At 43.1% G+C, this 20,560-nt stretch overlaps 1 protein-coding gene across 1 annotated transcript in view; it reads left to right on the plus strand.

The window, feature by feature from the left end:
- Positions 1-20,181, plus strand: part of stt3b (STT3 oligosaccharyltransferase complex catalytic subunit B) — a 60,958-nt gene extending 40,777 nt beyond the window's left edge. The window contains exons 4-16 of the mRNA XM_069195224.1: positions 3,014-3,079; positions 4,905-5,004; positions 8,349-8,447; positions 9,400-9,546; positions 10,190-10,238; positions 11,750-11,904; positions 12,290-12,501; positions 13,457-13,644; positions 14,912-15,083; positions 15,523-15,696; positions 16,278-16,391; positions 17,284-17,496; positions 18,137-20,181. Of these exons, the coding sequence (XP_069051325.1) occupies positions 3,014-3,079; positions 4,905-5,004; positions 8,349-8,447; positions 9,400-9,546; positions 10,190-10,238; positions 11,750-11,904; positions 12,290-12,501; positions 13,457-13,644; positions 14,912-15,083; positions 15,523-15,696; positions 16,278-16,391; positions 17,284-17,496; positions 18,137-18,220 (1,773 nt within the window). The 3' untranslated portion in view covers positions 18,221-20,181. The remainder of the gene's footprint in view (positions 1-3,013; positions 3,080-4,904; positions 5,005-8,348; positions 8,448-9,399; positions 9,547-10,189; positions 10,239-11,749; positions 11,905-12,289; positions 12,502-13,456; positions 13,645-14,911; positions 15,084-15,522; positions 15,697-16,277; positions 16,392-17,283; positions 17,497-18,136) is intronic.
- The last annotated feature ends 379 nt before the right edge of the window (positions 20,182-20,560 follow it).

The following is a 20,560-nucleotide window of genomic DNA, read 5'->3' on the forward strand; positions in this document are numbered from 1 at the left end:
TTCGACATGTAGCAGAAGCTTTTGAAAATGTTCTCGCAGGGCACAGTAGTGAGCAAAGCTGGAGATGACGGAACATTATCAGCAACAGTGCAAGAGTGGAAATGGAATCGGCCAACTACTTTTAAGCCTGTAGCAGGATTTGCTGTTGATTGTTGACATGGAGAAAAACTGAACACAGTCGTCTCTGAGTGTCCTCAGTTCCTGAGTCTAATTTGAGTGTTTAGCTGCTTTGGGAGGGTTGCCTGTTGATGCTTACTCGAGGTCACTCAAGGGTTATTCTGTCTTTAGCGTACAGGCCACCTGGAGCTGGTAGTGTTTTGGACAGCTCAGGGCCAGCCAGTTACACGAAGAGGCACCTTAAAAGTGGCCAGTAAAAATGACAGTAAAATGGCTGCTGCTGGATGGTACTTCACATCCCCTCTTCTTCTAAACGCTAAATGCTTATTCTCACGAGAAATAGGGTTTTCTCCAGGTGACCTTTCTACTCCGTCTCCCGGAGGCATGCTGGGTAAATCGTTTGGCTCATCTCTTTGATCCCCGGAATGCAGATTCAAAGAGCTTTATTGGCACAACGGATTGAAATCATGTTGCCCATAAGAAGATAAGAACTAACGTTCCCATTGGCAACGCTTTCGTCAGTGCAGGAACAATTGGCAAAACCTTTTAGGTTTAGAACAGGATCATTGTTATGCGAGAGGCTCGTCTCCGTCTCCCCTCTGACGGTAGATCACGTACTGAGCTGCCAGTTGAAACCCTCCTAGCAACATTGATAGCTGCTCTGCTTCTGGTTATTGATTTATTCTGTGGAAGATTTTTTGTTTACTCCTGTTCATTCCTCATGCAATAACTGTATGAAAGTACAACTGTAGTAGTTCAGGTGGGGAGCTCCGTCAGCATGCATAGGCTGCAAAGGAACACGTAACAGGTTTATTCCATGCTGAAAAGAGAAGAAAGAAAACGCAACATTTCGGCCATGGAGCCTTCTTCAGGTGTTTGTTTTCTTTCTTCTCTTTTCAGCGTGGAATAAACCTATTACTTGTTCTTGGAAGTACAACTGTCTCTGATTATTCCTGCTGTCTTCTCTGGACAGCCGGGTTTGTCTGTGTGCAGTTTCATCCAGGAGGAGAGCAGTGAAGTAAACACTCTTTAATAATCTTGGACATTTTAAGATGGTTGCTATTGATTGTGAGAACCTATTAAATAAATCACTGCTGATAGAGCTGTTCAGTGGTAAAGACAAACCTGTAAATGTCTTCGGTGGTAAACTGTAATGTCAGAGTTTCCAGGTAATAAAGGTGACAGATCTATGGCTACTAATCACAACATTTAAATGGAAGCGCTGCATGACCAAAATAGCTAATTCTGGCATGCTGGCATCTTAATTTACGATTAATTTACTAGTTCTAGAAAAGTACCTGCATGGGTATTTTCTTTTTCTATTAATGGGTCTTCCACTTTATCAGACAAAACCCCTTCCCTTGGCCCTCAGGTCCAAATTGAGCTCATATTTCTTTTCCACTCGCTGTTCGTCACATTTTTTACATATGTAAATGCCTCAGTTGAATTTGAGATCGCCCTTTTTATTGCTCAGCAGCTTTACACTGCAGTGGGGGACTTCAATTGCTCAAGGCTAACATTTAATCAGCAGGTCGCCGCTTTGTGTCGAGCGCACCTCTGCCAGAGAAGTGTTCTAATTTGGCCCTTTCTGGCCCTCTGGGATTGGGAACCTTTCAAATGTTTTTGTAGGCAAAGGAATGCTGTATGTCGGCATGATTTCATTAGCAGTCTTTCCTGTTTCTGGGATTGTACCCGTTTGCTGGCAGGATGGTGAAGTGGCCATGAGGGCTGTCGTCTTGTCCCTTCTGGGCCCCGGTATCCTGTGATGGTTTCTGTCATGAGTGTTTTATCTGTCACGTGCCATGTGCTTCCAGGATAGGCTCTGGATCACCCCCACCAGGACCCCCTCCCACAGCTCGGTTATCCTTCAACAGCTCTTGCACTTTATCACATTAACGTTTTTTCATTATCTTCTGACTCGGAGCAGGGATCTGTTCTGAGCAGCTAGCGATGCGGAGAAGCCTGACGCTCTCTTCTGCAGATCCTCTGCAAATGTCGTCCCATGAGGCGTTAGGCTAGAGACTGGCATAGAGGCTCCAGTTGGCAGTTGAATTACACGTATTCAAAGAAGTGTTTACATCTTTGCTGATGTGAAGCCTGTCCTGCTTTGTTCTTCTGACGTGAATTGCACTGTTCGTATTGGATTTAAGGAGAGGCTGCACTACACACTTACCATTGAAGGAATAGCGTGCTGCTTACTTTTTGAAATGGCCTCTGCTCTTGCAGACTTATATGCATAAATGCGTTATGTAATGCATGCACTGCACACGCATGTTTGTCAGGGGAGCAGGAAGGCTTGCGGTGTGGTTTTGAATACTTGGACAAGCTGGGTATATGAAAGCTCCGGGGAGAGAGAGCGTGTTGAAGCTCTGGTGCTTTCTAGCCAAAAGGAGAGAGATGTCTGTCAAAGCTGAAACATTGTTATACTGTACGTTCACTAAAATCACACAGAATTGCATGCAGCTGCTAATTTAAAATTGAATGTCTGTTTTTTTTCTCCCTCAATCCAGTAAAGTAATCTTCACAAGTTGAAGGTTTTTGCTATCCCAGGGTGAATTAAAAAAAAAAAGTTCATACTTACCCAAGGCTGTAGTGGTATTTTCTTTGAAAGTGCAGCACTGCTGTTTTGCTGAACATGTTTAATGAGGACACCTAGTGTGTGTGTAATACACGTACAAAACCCCCAGCAGGAGACTTCTGTGTTTGCCATTTCAACCTCCACAACTCTTGCTTTTTGTGAACTGAAAGCAGCATTTGTAGTTGAGATCACCCTGTTCATGGCTTCCTTTAAGTTTGTCCACTTAGCCTTTGCTTTTGTTTTTGACGTGTAGATGACCTGTGCCTTATTTAACCAATTTACACCTGCTTATATGTGGTCTCTCTCTCCCTCCCTCAGGTAAAGTCTGTAAAAACTGGATCAGTTTTCTGGACGATAGGCTGCTGTCTCTCCTACTTTTACATGGTAGGTTTTCAACACCTTTGGTATGATCCATTGCTTTTCTTGTGAAATCATAATGTGTAACTATTAACAAATTAAGATTTGATCATAATTTGTTAATAGTTACATCAGAAGAATTGCGCATCTACTTCATTTAGTTTGATTTCTCTTTATTGTAAAATGTTGATTTTCGTCTGTTTGAGCAATTGACAAGACCTTGAGGTGAAGAGGCCCCTTGGTTTCTTATAAGTAGTCAATGTGATATCCAGCTTTTTTTTTTTAAAGAAAATGTAGCTTGTTCATTTTGTGCCACTAAATGTTGAGCATAATGGGGGCTGCACTGTGGCGCATCTGATAGTATTGATGCTTTGCAGTGCTTGGGCTCTGGGTTCAATTCCTGGGGGTGTTTTCTGTGTGGAGTTTGAATGTTCCCCCTGTGTTCATATGGGTTTCGTCCAGCAGTCCAAAACCATACTTATAGGTCAATTGGCTTCTGGGAAAACTGCCCCTAGGTGTGAGCATGCCTGTGTGCCCTGCGATGGACTGGTGTCCTGCCCAGGGCGTACCCCGCCATGCTTTAGTTGCTTATGTGAGCTCCGGCTCCCCCTGCCACCCTCAGTTGGAAGAGGCAGCTAGAAAACGGCTGAATGGATGTTGGGCATAATATATTATGGGTCAATATATTGCAAAGCGCTTTCTTTCTGTCATTCCTTTTTTTCATCATTTCTAATGTAAAATTTGAATGCTTGAAATCAAGTCGGCCAGAACAGCCATTTTCTAATTCGGGAGGGTGAGGGGGAAGTCCAGCATGTTGAAGACTGAAGCTCACTGGAATTCAAATGTACACGTATCTATTGACTAAGCAATTATTCAAGAATATTTCCTTCTGCAGGTATTTATTCCCAGTGAGCTCTTGTCACTTGGCTAGCTGGAGCAGGAAGTGCTGTGCACTCTCTTGTGTTCTCTCTTAACTGCGTGTTCATGCTGCCTGTGTCCCTTTCGCGCAGCAGTTGGGTGTAAGCAAGGGTGACTGGCTCGCTGCGCTGACTTATTCCTTTAGGTAATATAAGAGGTGTGAAGAGAGAATGAAGTGATTGGCTAACCTAGCTGTCTGGCCAGCGCCTGTGGAGTGAAGTGACGAGGGATTCAGGAACCATGCACTATTCCTGTTCAGATTTTGTAACCGTTTCAGCTTCTTATGTGTGGTTATTTTCTTTAGTCATCTTTTTTTTTTAAATGCTTCTGAAGCCCTATGAAGGTTTTAATGTGTGTGTGTATATATATGAATTGTTTCGATTTGTCTAGTTGTCGGTGCACACGATTATGCCCGACTGGAAGAGTGAGATGAGTAGGGAAACAGTAAAGGCTAAAACCAGGAAACTGAGTGTTCCTAATTTTGATGTTTCTGGTCCAAGCTGTGCGATCATTCAGATTGGATGCTTTTCAGAACTGTATTCTGTTGCTCCGCCAGGGGCAGCCTGGAGACCAGTGAGATTTTTAGACCTGTGTGTGAGAGAGAGGTAGAATCCCATACTGGTGCCCTGCTGTGACAGTGGGATGATGGATTAGTGCCCTGGAGCAGTGTCTTGTATCGGTTTCAGTCTGTTCAGTCTGTCAGAAAGGCCAGGAAATTGCAGGGGTCAAGCCTTCTGATAAATGTTGGGTGGATTGATTTTACACATGGCCTCTTCAAAACTCTTTTTTAACATCTCACAGAAACTTCAATTGACAGCTCTTATTGCTCGATGTAAAAAAATAGGTGCTTAGGTGAAGGAATTTACTTTGCTGATAACTGACTCATGTACCTTAACTTTCCTCTTCTGATTTTCATCTTGAATATCTTTGTCAGGTTTCTGCTTGGGGAGGCTATGTATTCATCATCAACCTGATACCTCTGCATGTCTTTGTCTTGCTGCTAATGCAGAGATATAGTCGAAGAGTATATATAGGTAAGTTAAAACTTTATTTTTTATCGTGTGAGGATCTTAGGAAGCATTATTGTGCAGAGCTGCCTTGTAAGTGAGCCATTTTGTGCTGAAAGAGCGTTTTGGCATTTACTTAGGCAAATGTGCTTTGAGGAATGATGAGGAATGAAATCAATGGAAAGAGTGCTGAGGGGCTTCTATTATTGACGCTGTGGTTGTGTATTTTACACAGTTCTCTAGCGTTATGATGGCCATCTTGTTTTACTCACTGTTCTGCAAGAGGTATACACGTATGCATTTCCACTCTTCCTCAGTACATTATTCAAACGTGCCTTTTAAATGTTCTCTTTCATTCTCGCACGTAAAAACACCAGTGGCTCGTTTCTGAAAGTCACATACCGTCTGATACTGGGGAAACGTGCAGTTTTGTTACAGTGACATAATTTTAAGGGTTTAGCATTGCATGAGTTCAGTTGAAAACATCCTTTCAATAAAGACTACAAAGCTCTGAGTATACCTTACATTAGAAATCTTGTCCACTGTCTCATTTGTCCAATAGACAGTTTGTCTACAGCAGGAATGCAGTTTAGATGCCCCCTTCTGACAGCAGCTTTTAACACCCAATGAGTTGATAAATTGTGAACAAATCCACAATCAATTTAGAACAGTTGCACAGACAGGTGCTAATTGGAGCTTTCTTTCCAGTTTCTTCTAATAAAAATGTGGGGGGGTGTACATCAGTCCTTAGTTTTTAGCTTGTGATTTTGTAAATTTTACACTGTGAAAAAGAAATCTTTGAATTGACCGTTGTGCTTTTTTGCTCCTTTAAGACCTGACCTACAGTGATTTTGCTCTGTCGGTTCAGGGTCTTGTATAAATGGGACTAAAATGTCAGTAATGGATTGAATGTCTGCATCTGTGATAGACACTTGAGCTATGGAGGTCCAGTAGATTCTTATTATTCAACTGTGAAACCAGAAAACTTGCACAGATCTCTATATTGTTAACAAAATGTGCAGCTTACCATACCCAGTCTTTCACCCTAGTCATTGTGAAAAGCTCAGCTCTTTGAATGCACATTTTGATAAAGGGGAATGACTTTGTAACAAGAATATCCCGTTATGTAAGAATGTTTTGTAATAGATAAGTATTTTAAAACGGTAGCACAGTTCTGTGAATGCCAGTAGTTAAAAGTACAGAATGGTTAATGCAGTTCATAGTTAATACTGTCGGGCACAGCCAGCAGGTGGAGCTGGTAGCTGTAATTTCTTATACCACGCTGAAAAAAATGCCTGTTGTGCAGGGCATTTCTGTCCACCCAGATGTGCTGTAGTAGCTGCAGTGCACTTACCCTTAGTTGCATAGTATACTGTGCCGCTGTCAGGCAGATTTCATGAACATCTCATTAAAATGCGCATGGTGAAGACTCGGCTCTTAAATTTCAAAGATTGTCATTTTACACTTACACCTTATTCTTATTCTCCTTTAAAGCATGCACCTTTTTTATTTTGAGTTAAATTTCTGAACTACGAGAGACACTTAGCTGCTCTTGAATGTAGATGAAGCCTGTAGATTGAGCCAAATACTCTCCACGGAATGAAGGCATGGTTTTTCTGTCATTTGTGCTGCCTGTTCTTCTTTTGTCTTGTGATCCGAGGAAGAACCTGTGTGTACCGTGTGTCCCGATGGTATTTTTGTTCAGACTTGCCTATGGCTGCTTTATTTTTGCACTGTCTGTTTTTCTGAAGTATTTCCTTGATTTCCTTAAAACAAGCTTTTTATAATTGAGTGCCAAGCTATTAATGGTCCCCAAATGTTTTATGCCGATGTGGATGTGTACAGATAGTTTCATAAAGGCTGTTGGCAATGGAGGTCAGTCTGTGCCAGTAGCTGCAATTCCAAACGCACACACCCCAAATAAGTTGTTTTAACGGAGTGGTGGCTCTGTGGCTCAGGATCTGCGCCTGTGGCTGGAAGGTTGCCGGTTCAAATCCCGCGGCCGGCAGAGGAATCCTACTCCGTTGGGCCCCTGAGCAAGGCCCTGAACCCCAACTGCTCCAGGGGCGCCGTACAATGGCTGACCCTGCGCTCTGACCCCAGGCTCTCTCCCTGTCTGTGCGTCTCATGGAGAGTAAGCTGGGGAATGCGAAAAGATAATTCCTAATGCAAGAAAATTGTAAAGGGTTAATAAAGTGATGTTATATTATTATAAAGCTGTCAAAAGAATTGGCAAAGCTGGCGTCTGGGGAGGGGTGACGGACCCACAGGTGTGACCTTGCCCGTTCCTGCTCATTTGTCATCAGCACTCTCCACGGCTGAATAGAAGATGGCACCCGTAGCAATGCAATTAGAGGCTCGAAGACATGGAAATCTGCCGGCTGCCCGCAGATATCCACCTGCGTCTGACACCCTGTAACCCCAATCTCGAGGTGTCATTGGGTTTGTCAGCCTGGAATAATGTTTCTGCCCGCCGAAATGAAATTACCTTTCTTCAGCAGGATGGCCGCTAGTTTCACGTTCCTATGACACGCTCACTCCTGACCCTGTTTTGAGACAGAGCTCCATGGAGTGTCGGGATGTGGAAGGATGATACTTGTCTCTTGCTGCTTTTTTTGTCCAGAATAAGTCTAGAATGACATTTTTAGGCAATACTATCTAATCTGTTTGTCACCACCCCGTTTGGTGGCATGGGGACTTTTTTTTGATATCATGTGTTAACGCACGTTACCCATCCTGCGAGTGAGACGCATTGTTCTTCATTGTGTGGCATGCATAAGGGAACAGCATCTACAGCAGCGCTGGAAGAGTGGTTTTGTGTGTCCAGTGTGCCAGTACAAAGCTCAAAATGTGCTCAGGGTTACCAGCACAAAGTGTAGCAAGAGCAACAGTCAGGGGTAGTTGTAGGACCTTGTGAACCTTTTCCTCTGAGAGAGTGGTGTTAATTGTCTGGCATAATTTGCTGTTTTATTAATGTGGGTCCTATGTGACCCAGTGATTATGGAAAGCTGTAGGGCTGGTGTGCATCAGAATAACCATAAGCTACAAATTCCTAACTTGCTGTTGGTTTAGGTTCGATCAGGCCTTCATGCCCCTGGACCACACCTACACCATCTACCTCATTGTCATTTTATTTATTGCAGTCACTGTTTACACGTCTGCCTTGTTTACATTCGCGCTGTTTACTTGTACATTGTCTGCTGCCTGTTTGTATATTGTCTGCACTTTGTGTTTTACACTTTTTTTTAACAATTGAGAGACTTTCTGTCAGTAAGGATGCCATTGTACCAGGACGTGTACCAGTTACATATGGCAATACAGCTCCCGTTCGATTGCTTCTTGTAAACGGTTGTTTTCCTTTGCCCGAACAGCGTACAGCACTTTCTACATCGTGGGGCTGGTGCTGTCCATGCAGATCCCCTTCGTGGGGTTCCAGCCTATACGGACGAGTGAGCACATGGCTGCAGCAGGTGTGTGTGATAAGACCGATCATTAATCCTCAGCCTTGCTTCATTCTGGAAGTACGCCTGCTTACCCAGTTAAATATTCACCTTACCTGTGATTGCAGTCTACAGCTGTGCTCCCTCTGCTTATCATTCATTTTTTCTTCCTGTTGTCGTTAAGCCCGTTAATTAACGTTTCCATTTTGACTTGAAATCGTACGGCGTGCTTGGGAAAATCTCTGCCAACTTGCGTTTTAAAATTTGTAGTGAAACAGCATCTGTCCTAATAAGCAGAAATGTTATTCTTGAGGCAGGCATCGCTTCAGGAATAACAATCCCTGCAGTCGGATCACAGCTGTATGAAAGTCTGCTTCGCTGTCAGCAAACTGCTCAGCCAGGCATGAAGGAAGAATAGAACGATCCTACCTGTAAGACACTCTGGTTCCAGCCATAATGAAATGTAACAGTTAGTGACAGGCATTCACAGCTAATGCTTTTTCAACCGATTTATAAATCTAGACCAAGATCGTGGAAGGCTGAAGATGTCTTTAAGAGGACCTCAGTTAATGGGTTTTTCACAGCTCTCTAATAATTATTGAGGCACAGAGCATATTCCTGTGTGTTTTAGGAAAACCTTTTTTTCCCCATATGGACTCGCCTGTTTTGATGTAATGTAGAGCTCATCTATGTGGGCTGTAACCACGTTAAACAGTCAGGCTTGAAGTAAGGAAGTGGTGTTCGACAGCTTTTGTTTTTACATGCAGGAAGCTCTTGCTGTTTTGGCACCTCAAAAACATTTTCCCCTTTGGCTTATATAATTAAGAGATTTCCAGTACATCAGCGTGAGCGTATATTCATTGGGGGAGCCAAGACGTATGTTATGGTGGGCCTCTGTCCCATAGAGGACAGCCATGTCCCACTCTTAAACTGCTACCTTTTGTTTCTTCATGCAGTGCTCCTCCTCTGTTTCCTCACACAGGTGTTTTTGCACTGCTGCAAGCCTATGCCTTCCTACAGTACCTGAAGGACCGGCTCACGAAGCAGGAGTTCCAGACCTTGTTTTTCCTGGGGGTTTCCCTGGCAGCTGGAGCGGTGTTCCTCACTGTCATTTATCTAACGTATACAGGCAGGTCTACATCTCTCGCGGTTCCCGGTGGGGGGGGGAGAGAAGTGTCTGTTCACAAGGCCTTGTGAGCGGTCGTTGACATTAGTTGGGGAATGTCTGTGTTCGTGAAAGTGTGAGGGTGGCCTGGCAAAGCTTACAGTCAGAGGATTTTTACAGTGCATAAATGGATGCAGTAATATGAACTATTTAATCTTTTCAGTAACTACGTGCCGGGTTCTGCGTTTGTTATCCTGAATCTAAAAAGTTTGAAAACCTAAACAATTGAGGGAAGAAGTGAGCAGAACCTGATATTGCCGTGATGTCAGATTTACACTTGATAGCATGCTCGCCTGAATTGAAAACCCCGTGTGTATATTCAGTAAACCAATTGTAAACTGCTGCAGCGTGATATGTCCTGATTTGTATAGAAGATTGTCTAAAAAAAATACCTGTTAAATTTTTATAAGCCTGCAACTCCAGTTTTGCAGAATGATACAGTCGCAAGTTAGTCTAGAGTTCTAGAGTTGGTCTTTGTCAGGCTGATTGAATACTTGCTTTCCGACTTGAGAAGTTAACACGTGCAGGGCACAGACATGCCTGGATGAATGGGGTTTTGCAGGACCGTGTGGCTGCAGTTGGCTTCACTTTGTCTGTCTGTGTTCAGGGTACATCGCACCCTGGAGTGGCCGGTTCTATTCGCTGTGGGACACAGGGTAAGCTGGCTCTCCGTTCTCCCCTCTGACTCGGCACCTGTCCTTTCAGAGACATTGCCTGCGTTCGTGTGAAATGTGCATTTATCACATTCTCGGGTCCAACATGTGCACTCCCTTTGAGACGCAAAACATCTTCTTACAACCATCCTCTTTCGTCCTCTTTTGTTTCTGATTATAGGTAAAGTTTCCTCCTTTTGAGGCTTAGTTACTGTTATTGCATTTTCGTCTAGAAAAAGAGGCATATTCCATTACTGAAATACTTTGTGGCAGGTGTACATTTTTTTATTATTACATTAAAATTTATATGATCGTACCGTAAAAATGATATGCAAAGCTGAAGCTGTACCACATTAAATATTTAAACTGTGGTGGTGTTTAATTATGCTGTTTTGAAAAATCTTCCTTAAACCCGTCTTCAGGATTTCATTTATAAAAGGTTTTTAATGTACAGTTTTGGTGTTTTGTCCTAGCTTAAATGCATTTAGCTTTCTCTAAGTTGTGGACCATTTTTGCACAGGAAGTTCAGATAATGCTTGAACTCATTTCAAGAAGCATGGGGAAAAGTGGTAGATGTGAGTAACTTGTGCAGAGCATTGTGCATCCGGCAGCAGTAAAGTTATTTAATCAGAACCTTTTCTAAGTAGAGGATTGGTCTTCAGTGATGAAATTGTTGCAGAAATATGTCTTTGTTTTATGGAATAAAATAAGCAGTTACAAATAATTTGGATACATGAATGACTGAGGAAAGATGCAGAAATGTAGCTCATTGCACCCAGGGGCCAAGGATTCTCTGTGCATGAGCAGAGTCTACAGCACATTCAGTTGAATAAAAACATTTACCCTTGATCTGGAAAAATTATGATAAATCTTACATATAAAGTTATGTACCCCATGTATAATGTTTGTGGTTCATATTTTCTTTACAAAAATCTTTCATTGTAAATTTCCTTTTCAACAGAATTGCACCAGGTCTTATTATGCAGCGTTCATCGTCCGGTGGGCAGATTTGATTTGCTTCACTGCGGTCTTTTAACGTTGGGCTTTCTGCAAGATGAACAGCCTTTCTCGTACTTTCATTTTACAGCTTCTCATTTGAGATTTTCGCGTTTGACACAAATCATCCTATTATTGTTGAGGGGACAGGTGACTAGATAGCTGTGAGCTCACAAGACCTCTTTGTCAATAACAATGAAATATTCAAATGAAAGTGCAAATCTGTCTAATACTTTCGTTTTTAAAGGAAGCTTTTCACTGCAGTCAAAATTATCTTTGATTTATGAAAAAGAGAAGGCTTTCACAATTTTTTTTTGCATTCCTCAGACCGCTCAGTGGTGCCAGCTTCCACTTTATTCCATTATCTTTTTTTCTGGTGGTCGTCTCTGTCTTATCAGTGGACTTAAAATGAAACACCCCCAAGTAGCTTTCCATCCCAAGGATCCCATCTAGTTTTGATACTCAGGCATGTTGCTTAAAAGCACTTTCTCCTCCTGATTGATGTTCTTTTATTTCAGGTATGCCAAGATCCATATCCCAATCATCGCGTCTGTGTCCGAACATCAGCCTACCACCTGGGTTTCCTTCTTTTTTGACCTGCACATCTTAGTTTGCACGTTCCCAGCCGGTCTCTGGTTCTGTATAAAGAACATCAACGACGAGAGGGTGTTTGGTAAGAGCTCCGCAGTGTCTGAACGTGCTGTTTTATGGTGATCTTTGTGATTTTGTGCTGTGCGTTCTTTAAAAAAAAACATCTTGTCATGACCAAGCCCCTGCCAAGAGAAGACATCGGTTAAGGAAGCTGTTCTGAATTTGTGAATGAAACTCGAGGGTCAATTCCTGTATCATCAGAAACCCTTTTCAAACAAGATCAGATGTGTTCATTGAAGTGAAATAGCCATTCCACCCGACAAACAAATCAGGCTGTTGTGGCAGGGTGTCATTTACCTTCTCTGCTTCAATAAAGACCGCGGTTGGGGTTCCTTGCCGGCCAGGTCCGAGTGTTAGCGGGGGGGGTCCGCGGCGGTGCTGACTGTCCCGTCCTCTGCCCCCCGCAGTGGCCCTGTACGCCATCAGCGCCGTGTACTTCGCGGGCGTGATGGTGCGTCTGATGCTCACGCTGACGCCCGTGGTGTGCATGCTGTCCGCCGTCGCCTTCTCCAACGTCTTCGAGCACTACCTGGGCGACGACCTGAAGAGGGAGAGCCCGCCCGCCGAGGACAGCAGCGACGAGGACGACAAGCGGAGCGCCGGCAACCTGTACGACAAGGTGGGAACCGGGGGGCGCGGGCGAGCTCCTGATCTGGTCCTCTGTGGGGGCGGGGAGGAAGAAGAGGGCTTCGGTGCCGGAGGTGTTATGCTGCAGTTGAGTGGACGTTTCGTTCAGGGGAGGGGGGGGAGGGAAACTGTTTTTTTCTGATGTGTTGACCAACGTTTCATTAAGCTTTGATGGGCTGATCACACCAAACCCCAGTGTGACCATTTTCCACACGGCACGTTTTACGTCATGTGTATTTTTCACAGAATATTTAGCGACACTTCAAGAAATAATATTGTGCAGTCCTAAAATCTTCGGTTTTACTTTGAGAGGTGTTCAAGAAGTGCTTCTAAGTCCTTTTTTTAGATTTTGTTCTGGGCTTGTGAAAGTTTTAAGAGTTTAATTCATTTGGTGCAGTAACAGCGTTCCTTTCTGGGATAGTTATGCAGGCAGGCTACTCAAGAGGTAGCGCGTTGTCCTCTGCATTTTTCAAAGTCACCCTTGCTACGGCAGAAGTGTGGGACTATTTGGGAATTAAAATGCTGATGGGAGAGCTGCACCTGCCTTGAAGATTGTCACCAAAACACTAGCACAGACCAAGCAGAAGTGTTCTTCAGGTGTTAACATTCATCAGAGAAAAGCCTGATCTGTTCTTGTGTGATTTTAACATGAATGCGTGTGTTCTTTGTTGCACTTGCAGCATTCTCTCCTGACAACAGAAAATCTTTTTTCTTCGTGAATGTGTAGTACTTTGTAAAATAGGGTTTTACTCCCCTCGGCCCTGGGTTCGATTCTGAGCTGGATGGCAATTCGGGCTGAAGTTCGTACGTTTCCTGTTTTCTCCCTTTTATGAATCGCGATCAAAACCTGCCGAGGACCAGTCATACCGGTGGTGCAGCTCTCCCTGCCGCGGGTTGGGCGAGAGCTGGGGTTCGGGGGATCCGCTCACTGTGGGCTCTCTCGGCAGGCCGGCAAGGTGCGCAAGCACGTGTCGGAGCAGGAGAAGGCGGAGGAGGGGCTGGGACCCAACATCAAGAGCATCGTCACCATGCTCATGCTGATGCTGCTCATGATGTTCGCTGTCCACTGCACCTGGGTGACCAGCAATGCCTACTCCAGCCCCAGCGTGGTCCTGGCCTCTTACAACCACGATGGGTACGTGTGGATGACTCCCTGCAGCAGGCATTGCCCTCCGTTCCTGGGTCTATGGTTTTATTCATTATGTTCCTGGCTGTGCAGATAACTGTGGTAGCACTTAAGAATAAGAGACATGCTGTGCAGGTGTTTTTCTCCTGCGTTATTCAAAGACGTCATGGTGCTTGGCGAGGGTTAGTCAAGGCCTAATTACATTCCTGATTAGTGGGACATTAAATGTGCGGGATAAGTAATTACTTGACAAAATGTAGCAAGTCCAGCGTTTGTGAAGTGCTAGTATATCATTCATAACAATTGCTTGGCTTACAGGTGTCCCGTGTCCTCAAGTGTTATCATGTTGTATCAGTATTTTTTAATGATATTGTTCAATTGATGTGGGGGTATGCAGTTCTAATTAGTGCTGCGATACTGTAATGGTCTCTATATCCAGAGTTCTTTTCGGTATCAGTGGATGTATTTTGTAACCAGACTCCTTGATAATGCAGTCAATTTCTTGTGGCTTAGGAAAATTTGATTCTGCTTCTGACGAAATGTACCTTTGTTCCATCAATGACCTGTGTTTTTCTTGAAAAGTTTCTAAATTCTTAATTGAAAGTGTCTTTTGAAGGAGCTCTGTAGGAAGGGAATTGAAGGACATGGTAATCAGCTTGGGGCCAGGCATCTGTTACTTTTCACTCCAGGAGTGATGACCATGATGCGGATCTTTTCAGCAGTCTCCAGTCATTGTGGAAACCAGGAACACATCAGAGTAGCAGTTTGGTGTCCAGAAAAGCAAGATGTTTGGCCCATTCATCTTGCATCTGTTGAAGTTTGACTACTTGCCCAGTCTTCAGTAGCTGATTTTTTTTTTGTTGCTCTGCTACAGCTGCGAGCATCTGACATATAAAAGCTGATTAAAAAAGCAGCAGGATATGAAGATGGTTTATAGCTGAAATGCTTCATTTCCCTGATTGCAAATGAATACTGGCCCCTCTTAAAACATCTTGGCGTGCTCCTGCACGTTGCTTAAAAAGCAAAGTGGGCTTGAAACCTAAAAGTAATGTGGAGCATTTTTAGGAAGTAGTTATGGTACTGCCACACGCAGTACCAAATGCTTTGATTTAACAAATATCTGGATTTGACTGTGGTTAACACTTTATATGTGTTGGTTATTTATATCCTAGGTAGTTTGGGCCTTAGTGTGCTGCCCTATACCTAAAAGTGGCAGGGGCTTTCCGTAGAAGTGAAAACATACAGTATGTAGACTCTAAATTCCGTCTCCTTTCAGCACCCGAAACATTTTGGATGACTTCAGAGAAGCGTATTACTGGTTGCGACAGAACACGGATGAACATGCGAGAGTGATGTCCTGGTGGGATTATGGGTACCAGATAGCGGGAATGGCCAACAGGACCACACTAGTAGACAACAACACTTGGAACAACAGTCACATAGCCCTGGTAAGCTGGAGTGGTCCGTTAAAGCACAGCTGGTCACTACCACTGTGTTGAGCACACTGGGCTTGATCGGCGACATAAACTGGAAGAAAAATAATTTTCAGATCTTTTTAGCTGGTTACTAAAGAGACAAAGACTTTTTTTTATAGTATACGCGTTCAGAAAGGTCAATAGTCCCTCATTCAAGCATGGTGTGACTAAGGTATTTTTTACATTAGTGTATTCTAAATATAGTCTAGTGTTTTAATAAGGTGGCATTATACATAGTGTCTTGAAGCAAGAATCTGTGCAGTCGAAGCCGTCAGTCACTCTGGGCATTGGTTGGGGTTATTCAGACAGTTGTTTGTAGGCCTTCAGCCAGTGACGTTTTGGGGACTAAGTTTGTGATTGTGGGGAGCAGTGATTGTGGAAACGCATGCATCGTGTGGGTCTTCCCCCCCAGGTGGGCAAAGCCATGTCTTCCAACGAGAGTGCAGCCTATGGGATCATGCAGAGCCTGGACGTGGACTATGTGCTGATCATCTTCGGTGGGGTGATTGGGTACTCGGGGGACGATATCAACAAGTTTCTGTGGATGGTGAGGATAGCGGAAGGAGAGCACCCCAAGGACATCAGGGTGAGAGCCGTTTCCCATGTTGGAGCTCCATTTGAAAGACACTCATATTTTGGTGGCTGTTGAGATCAATGTAATCCAACTGGCCTGTTTAATGATCATTCTTACAATAGCACTGTGTATTCTCTTTTGTGCTGTTTATCAGTTGCTGGATTTTAGAAGTAGCTAAATGGGCACAGCATGAATTAACTCTGGATTTGGATCGTTGGTGTTCATGGGGTTTCAGAAGCACACCCTCCAAACTCTGGCGTAATTCAGTTTTTTGGTACTGGAGCTGCAATGAGCACGTTGCTTTTTAAGTTTTGTCAGTGTTCTGTTTGAAATCTTAGCGTTTCGTACCATAATGACCCCGGCCACACAAGTAGCTGGATAACTTGTCCAATTCATCGTAATTTTGTTCATCTTGCACCACCTTACACTCACACCTGTTCCTTCTGTTGATACTCCTTGCTCTGGATGAGGGGATCTGCAAAACAAATCTAGTATAAAACCCAGTATAAAACTTATTAAAAGGATGTTTAAAGCTGTGATTGCGTGTTTAAAGAACAGTCAAATAACAAAGTGTTTTTCCTTTTCTGTGCCAGGAAAGCGACTATTTCACGCCGCAGGGCGAGTTCCGGGTCGATAAGGCAGGATCCCCGACTCTCCTGAACTGCCTGATGTACAAGATGTCCTATTACAGGTTTGGAGAGATGCAGGTGAGCAGTAAGAGAACGAACGGAGACGGAATTCATTGCATAATTTATGAGCTGCGCGAGGAAGTGTGGTTCTGAGACAGTCCCCGGGTGCTTACGTTTTGAAAAGATTTTGCTTCTGGGTTTGGGTCCTCTTTTGTATTCTGCTCAGCCAGGAATACGAAACGCTTCTACATTTGCATGCGCAGTAACCTTGCGACCTGCTGCTTCCGCTGGGACCTCCCTGCTCTCGCTCGGCCTGCCCTGCCCTGGGCAGTGGTATTTAAGTGATATTTAAAGGAGCCCCTAGAAAGGTTTTTGACACTGTTCTCCCTCTTAAGTCCTTCTCTTCAAATGTGCGGTTTGCATTTTCCAAAGGACAGGGGGGAACGGCTTTCACCTGCTAGTGTGGAAGCCCTGTCGGCACGATTGTGAACTTTAAAGTATAAGACGTTGTTAGCCATGTCTGAAAGGACAGGTCGGCGTGTTTCAGTTTGGTTTCACGGGGGGGATAAATTAAGCGCTAAGCTTTTTTTTTTAAGTCGCTAATGAGCAAAGGTAGGTAACGGGTCGTCGAGAGCTTTGCACACCGATGCAAGTTTCTATTTAAGCCCGTCTCGTAAGTTCGAATGACTACGGTCTCTTAGGGTGCCATGCAAGTGTTGAGGCTTTGCTGACTTTTTTTTAAACTTGACCCACATACTTTTGTGAAGCAGGGGTCAGGGGTGGCCTGTGAGGCTCTGTCCTCTTCAGGTGGTGCTCTTGTACTGTGATAAGCACTACAGTGTTGTACTACCTGCTATAGATGCTATGCCTGCTGTAGTGTTTAATCTGATAATGTTCCAAGATCTTGTCAATGAAACGTTTCTTTATATACCCTTGATTTTTTTTTAACATTCTTTCCACTTTCCCTCAGCTGGATTTCCGGACTCCTCCTGGCTTCGATCGGACACGCAATGCTGAGATTGGGAATAAGGACATTAAGTTCAAACATCTGGAGGAGGCCTTTACCTCTGAGCACTGGCTCGTGAGGATTTACAAAGTCAAGAAAATGGAGAACAGGGAACCCTTGGATCATAAACCGCGAGTCACCAACATATTCCCCAAACAGAAGTATTTATCAAAAAAGGTGGGTAAAAATAGAAATCGAGATCCTCCCTTCCTTTTTAGATGATGAGAACTGGATTTCCTCGCAGTGCGTTGGAGTTGTTACTGCAAAACCCTAATGTATAAAACTCAATAACGCATCTCTTTACGCTTCAATTAGATTAAAATGTGCTTTTGTCTATCCTGTGTGAGAAATGTTATTTACTCAAAATGCTGTGAGGAGGGGAACTTGGCAGCATTTAATTGGGTTTTTGCACACTTGATTTGGGGCATATCTGGTTCAACTTGGGTATTTTATAACACTATGCAGTTTTCGCTCTTAAAATGAACAATTGATGGGATTTCCATCTCTCCTTATGTGTAGCTATTTTAGCCGTCTTTGTAATGACTTTTTTCATCTAAGTGACAAATGTGCACCTGCATAGTTCAGCTCTCATGTTTAGAGCTTTCAGAATAATTTATCCTCTTCACTTACACCCTGTTGAAATCGCAAGCCTTCCCAGTTCCTAAATTTTCCTTCACATTTTGATCAAGCGTGCAAGTCGCCAGAGCTTTCACCCGTTCAAGCTTGTAAAGGCCCGTGACGTAGTGGCGTGACTTTCGCAGGGGCTTATACATGTTACTGCTAATGAAATGTTACCGTGTTCCCTTTTCTCGAATAGATTGCCAAAAGGAAGCGTGGGTACATAAAGAACAAGTTAGTTCTGAAGAAGGGCAAGAAACTGAACAAGAAAGCTGTTCAGTGAAGACGGACCAAGCAAGAACACAGAGAACCGACACCTGGAATCCCGAAAGTCTTTGCCTTGAGCTCTGGTCCTACTCCCCAGTGAAGTGGGTGCAGAACTGTCGTCTGTTGGGTCTCTGTGGAGGCTCGAGCAGAGTCAGAAAGCTTGAGAGATGTCCATCAGTTAATTGAGAGGACCTTTGTCTTGCTCTTTACTTTTTTTGTACTTGAATGTGCTGGCAAGGCAGAAAGCTGCTGAACTGGGGTGGCAGCAGTTATTTTGTGGTACATATTATATAATCCTATAAATCTCAAAATGAACATAAAAGTAATTAAACTGGGAGTGATTGCACCAAAGAGCCCTCTTACCTGGTCCTTAGCACATGTAAACTTGTTACCTTTTTAAAACCATGCCTGAGAGGGGTGGGAGTGTCTAGTTCCTGACGCGTGTACAGATAATATACGGTATGGAGGAACAACCTGCAAGTAATGTAGAGCTGTTCTGTCAGTGCATTCTTTTAGCTTGATTTCATTAGTCTTTGCAAAAATGAAAGTTTTCCAAATGTGTAAATATGTTATATAAAAATATCTAAAAGGGTTATATAATATATTGGATTGTTGTGGTGATTTTAAATATGCAGTTTTTTTGTTACTTGATAGTGATGTTTTCTATTGCAGCAGGTAGCGTTTACATCATACAGGAAGTATATAGCGAATGCAATAACATTTTGGCAGGATATCTAGTCATTTCAAGGATGTTGCATTATTTCATGAAGAATGTAATTTTTAAACGTTTATTTTTGTCCTGATTGCCTAGATTGTATAGTCTGCTGCTGGGTAAAACTTTATTTTGTCTGTATGGGGGAGGGGGGTGATTCTCCTTTTAGATTGGGGGGGATCTTTTTTTTTTCTTCTGGAATATGAGGCTTTAGGTACATAGCCAGAGGGGTTATAAATAGTTTTGTTTCTGCCTCCAGCCACATTAGGAATCTCTCATTGCGTAATATGCTGCTGCCGACTTCCTGAAGCTTGCCAGGACCAGGTTTAGGGAAGTGTATAAGCTGCAATAAAAGTCTGCAGTACTTGGGCAAAACACGTCTGTGATCTACCATGCAAAGCAGGTGGAAGACACTGAGAATGCGTACAGCTCGTTAGCTGAACATGAAACAAGTTGGACCGCCTCCATAAGGAATGCACAGCTGTGTCTTAGAACAGCAGAGGAGCTCTTTTTTTAAAAAGGTGACAAGTGTACAAATCCCATAATGCATAAGAACATCAGAGGGCTTTGAATTCTAACTATATTCTCCAAGTCAGTGTATACCTCTTAGATTTGTCTCGATTTTTTTATACCAATTTCAGTGTCAGCTCATCTCCTTTATTGTGCTAACTTCGCTATATATCTTTTTCTTTGTTTTTAAAATAACATTAATTTGCTACTTGTATGCTAGGCAGTGAGCATACATATCTGAAGATGGGACATCAGTGATTCAGCACATCTCTTTATGAACTTGAAATATTCTTAAATATTTATTTACATGAAAGGAATGAAATAGTGGGGGAAGTAGTTGAAGATTTTAATGGGGAAGACTTAATTCTCTACAGAGATGTAAAATGTCAAGTTTTCCAAGTAGATGTGTCAATTCCTTAAATTCCTTAAAGTTAATGCTGGTGGGGGAAAAAAATGTACTTTTTTGGATTAAAAATGTAAATGGAATGGTTTGGGCAAATAATTCCTTATGGGTGGAATTCGTTTTGGAGCACTTGGCAATATTCTTGTATCTTTATTTTCAGTTCTCCCTTCTGTTTCCGTGTTGCTCCTGCCCTGCTTCAGGCACATGCGACCCAACGTCTAGTTCACTGCTGCTCCTGGGACGGGTCTGTCTTTTCCCTTGGCCCAGGCTGACATTTCTACATGGTTGCTAAAAGACATGGTTCAGTCCTGTTCAAATGTAGAAGAAATAAAAAGTTCAAGTTTGTGTAAAAGTCTTCAGTTTTTGTTTTGTTTTTCACAAACCTTTAATTAACAGCTGTGAACACACTTATTCTTCACTGTAACCGAGGCAGTAAACCAGTAAAATCTTGCAAGCTCCTTTTTAAAGCTATTTTCTTTTTACAAGAGTTTGTGTTTTTGTTTACTAGTTGTTTAGTTAGGCATGTAATTTCCCAACAGAAGTCATGTTAAAGAGAGACGGTTTTATCGGTTACTGGTGAATGAAGTGTTTTGTTAATTTTTTGGGGCTGCTTGTAAATTATGATTTGTCCATTGTAAAAGCAGAAGACCCCAAACACCAGAAAAAAAAGGCCGTCTCGCCATGTCACAGTTTAGTTCATACTGTCACTCAGGTTTTGACTGAATCTGTAA

Source organism: Lepisosteus oculatus, chromosome 10, assembly GCF_040954835.1.
Source record: "Lepisosteus oculatus isolate fLepOcu1 chromosome 10, fLepOcu1.hap2, whole genome shotgun sequence".
Classification (NCBI taxonomy): Eukaryota; Metazoa; Chordata; class Actinopteri; order Semionotiformes; family Lepisosteidae; genus Lepisosteus; species Lepisosteus oculatus.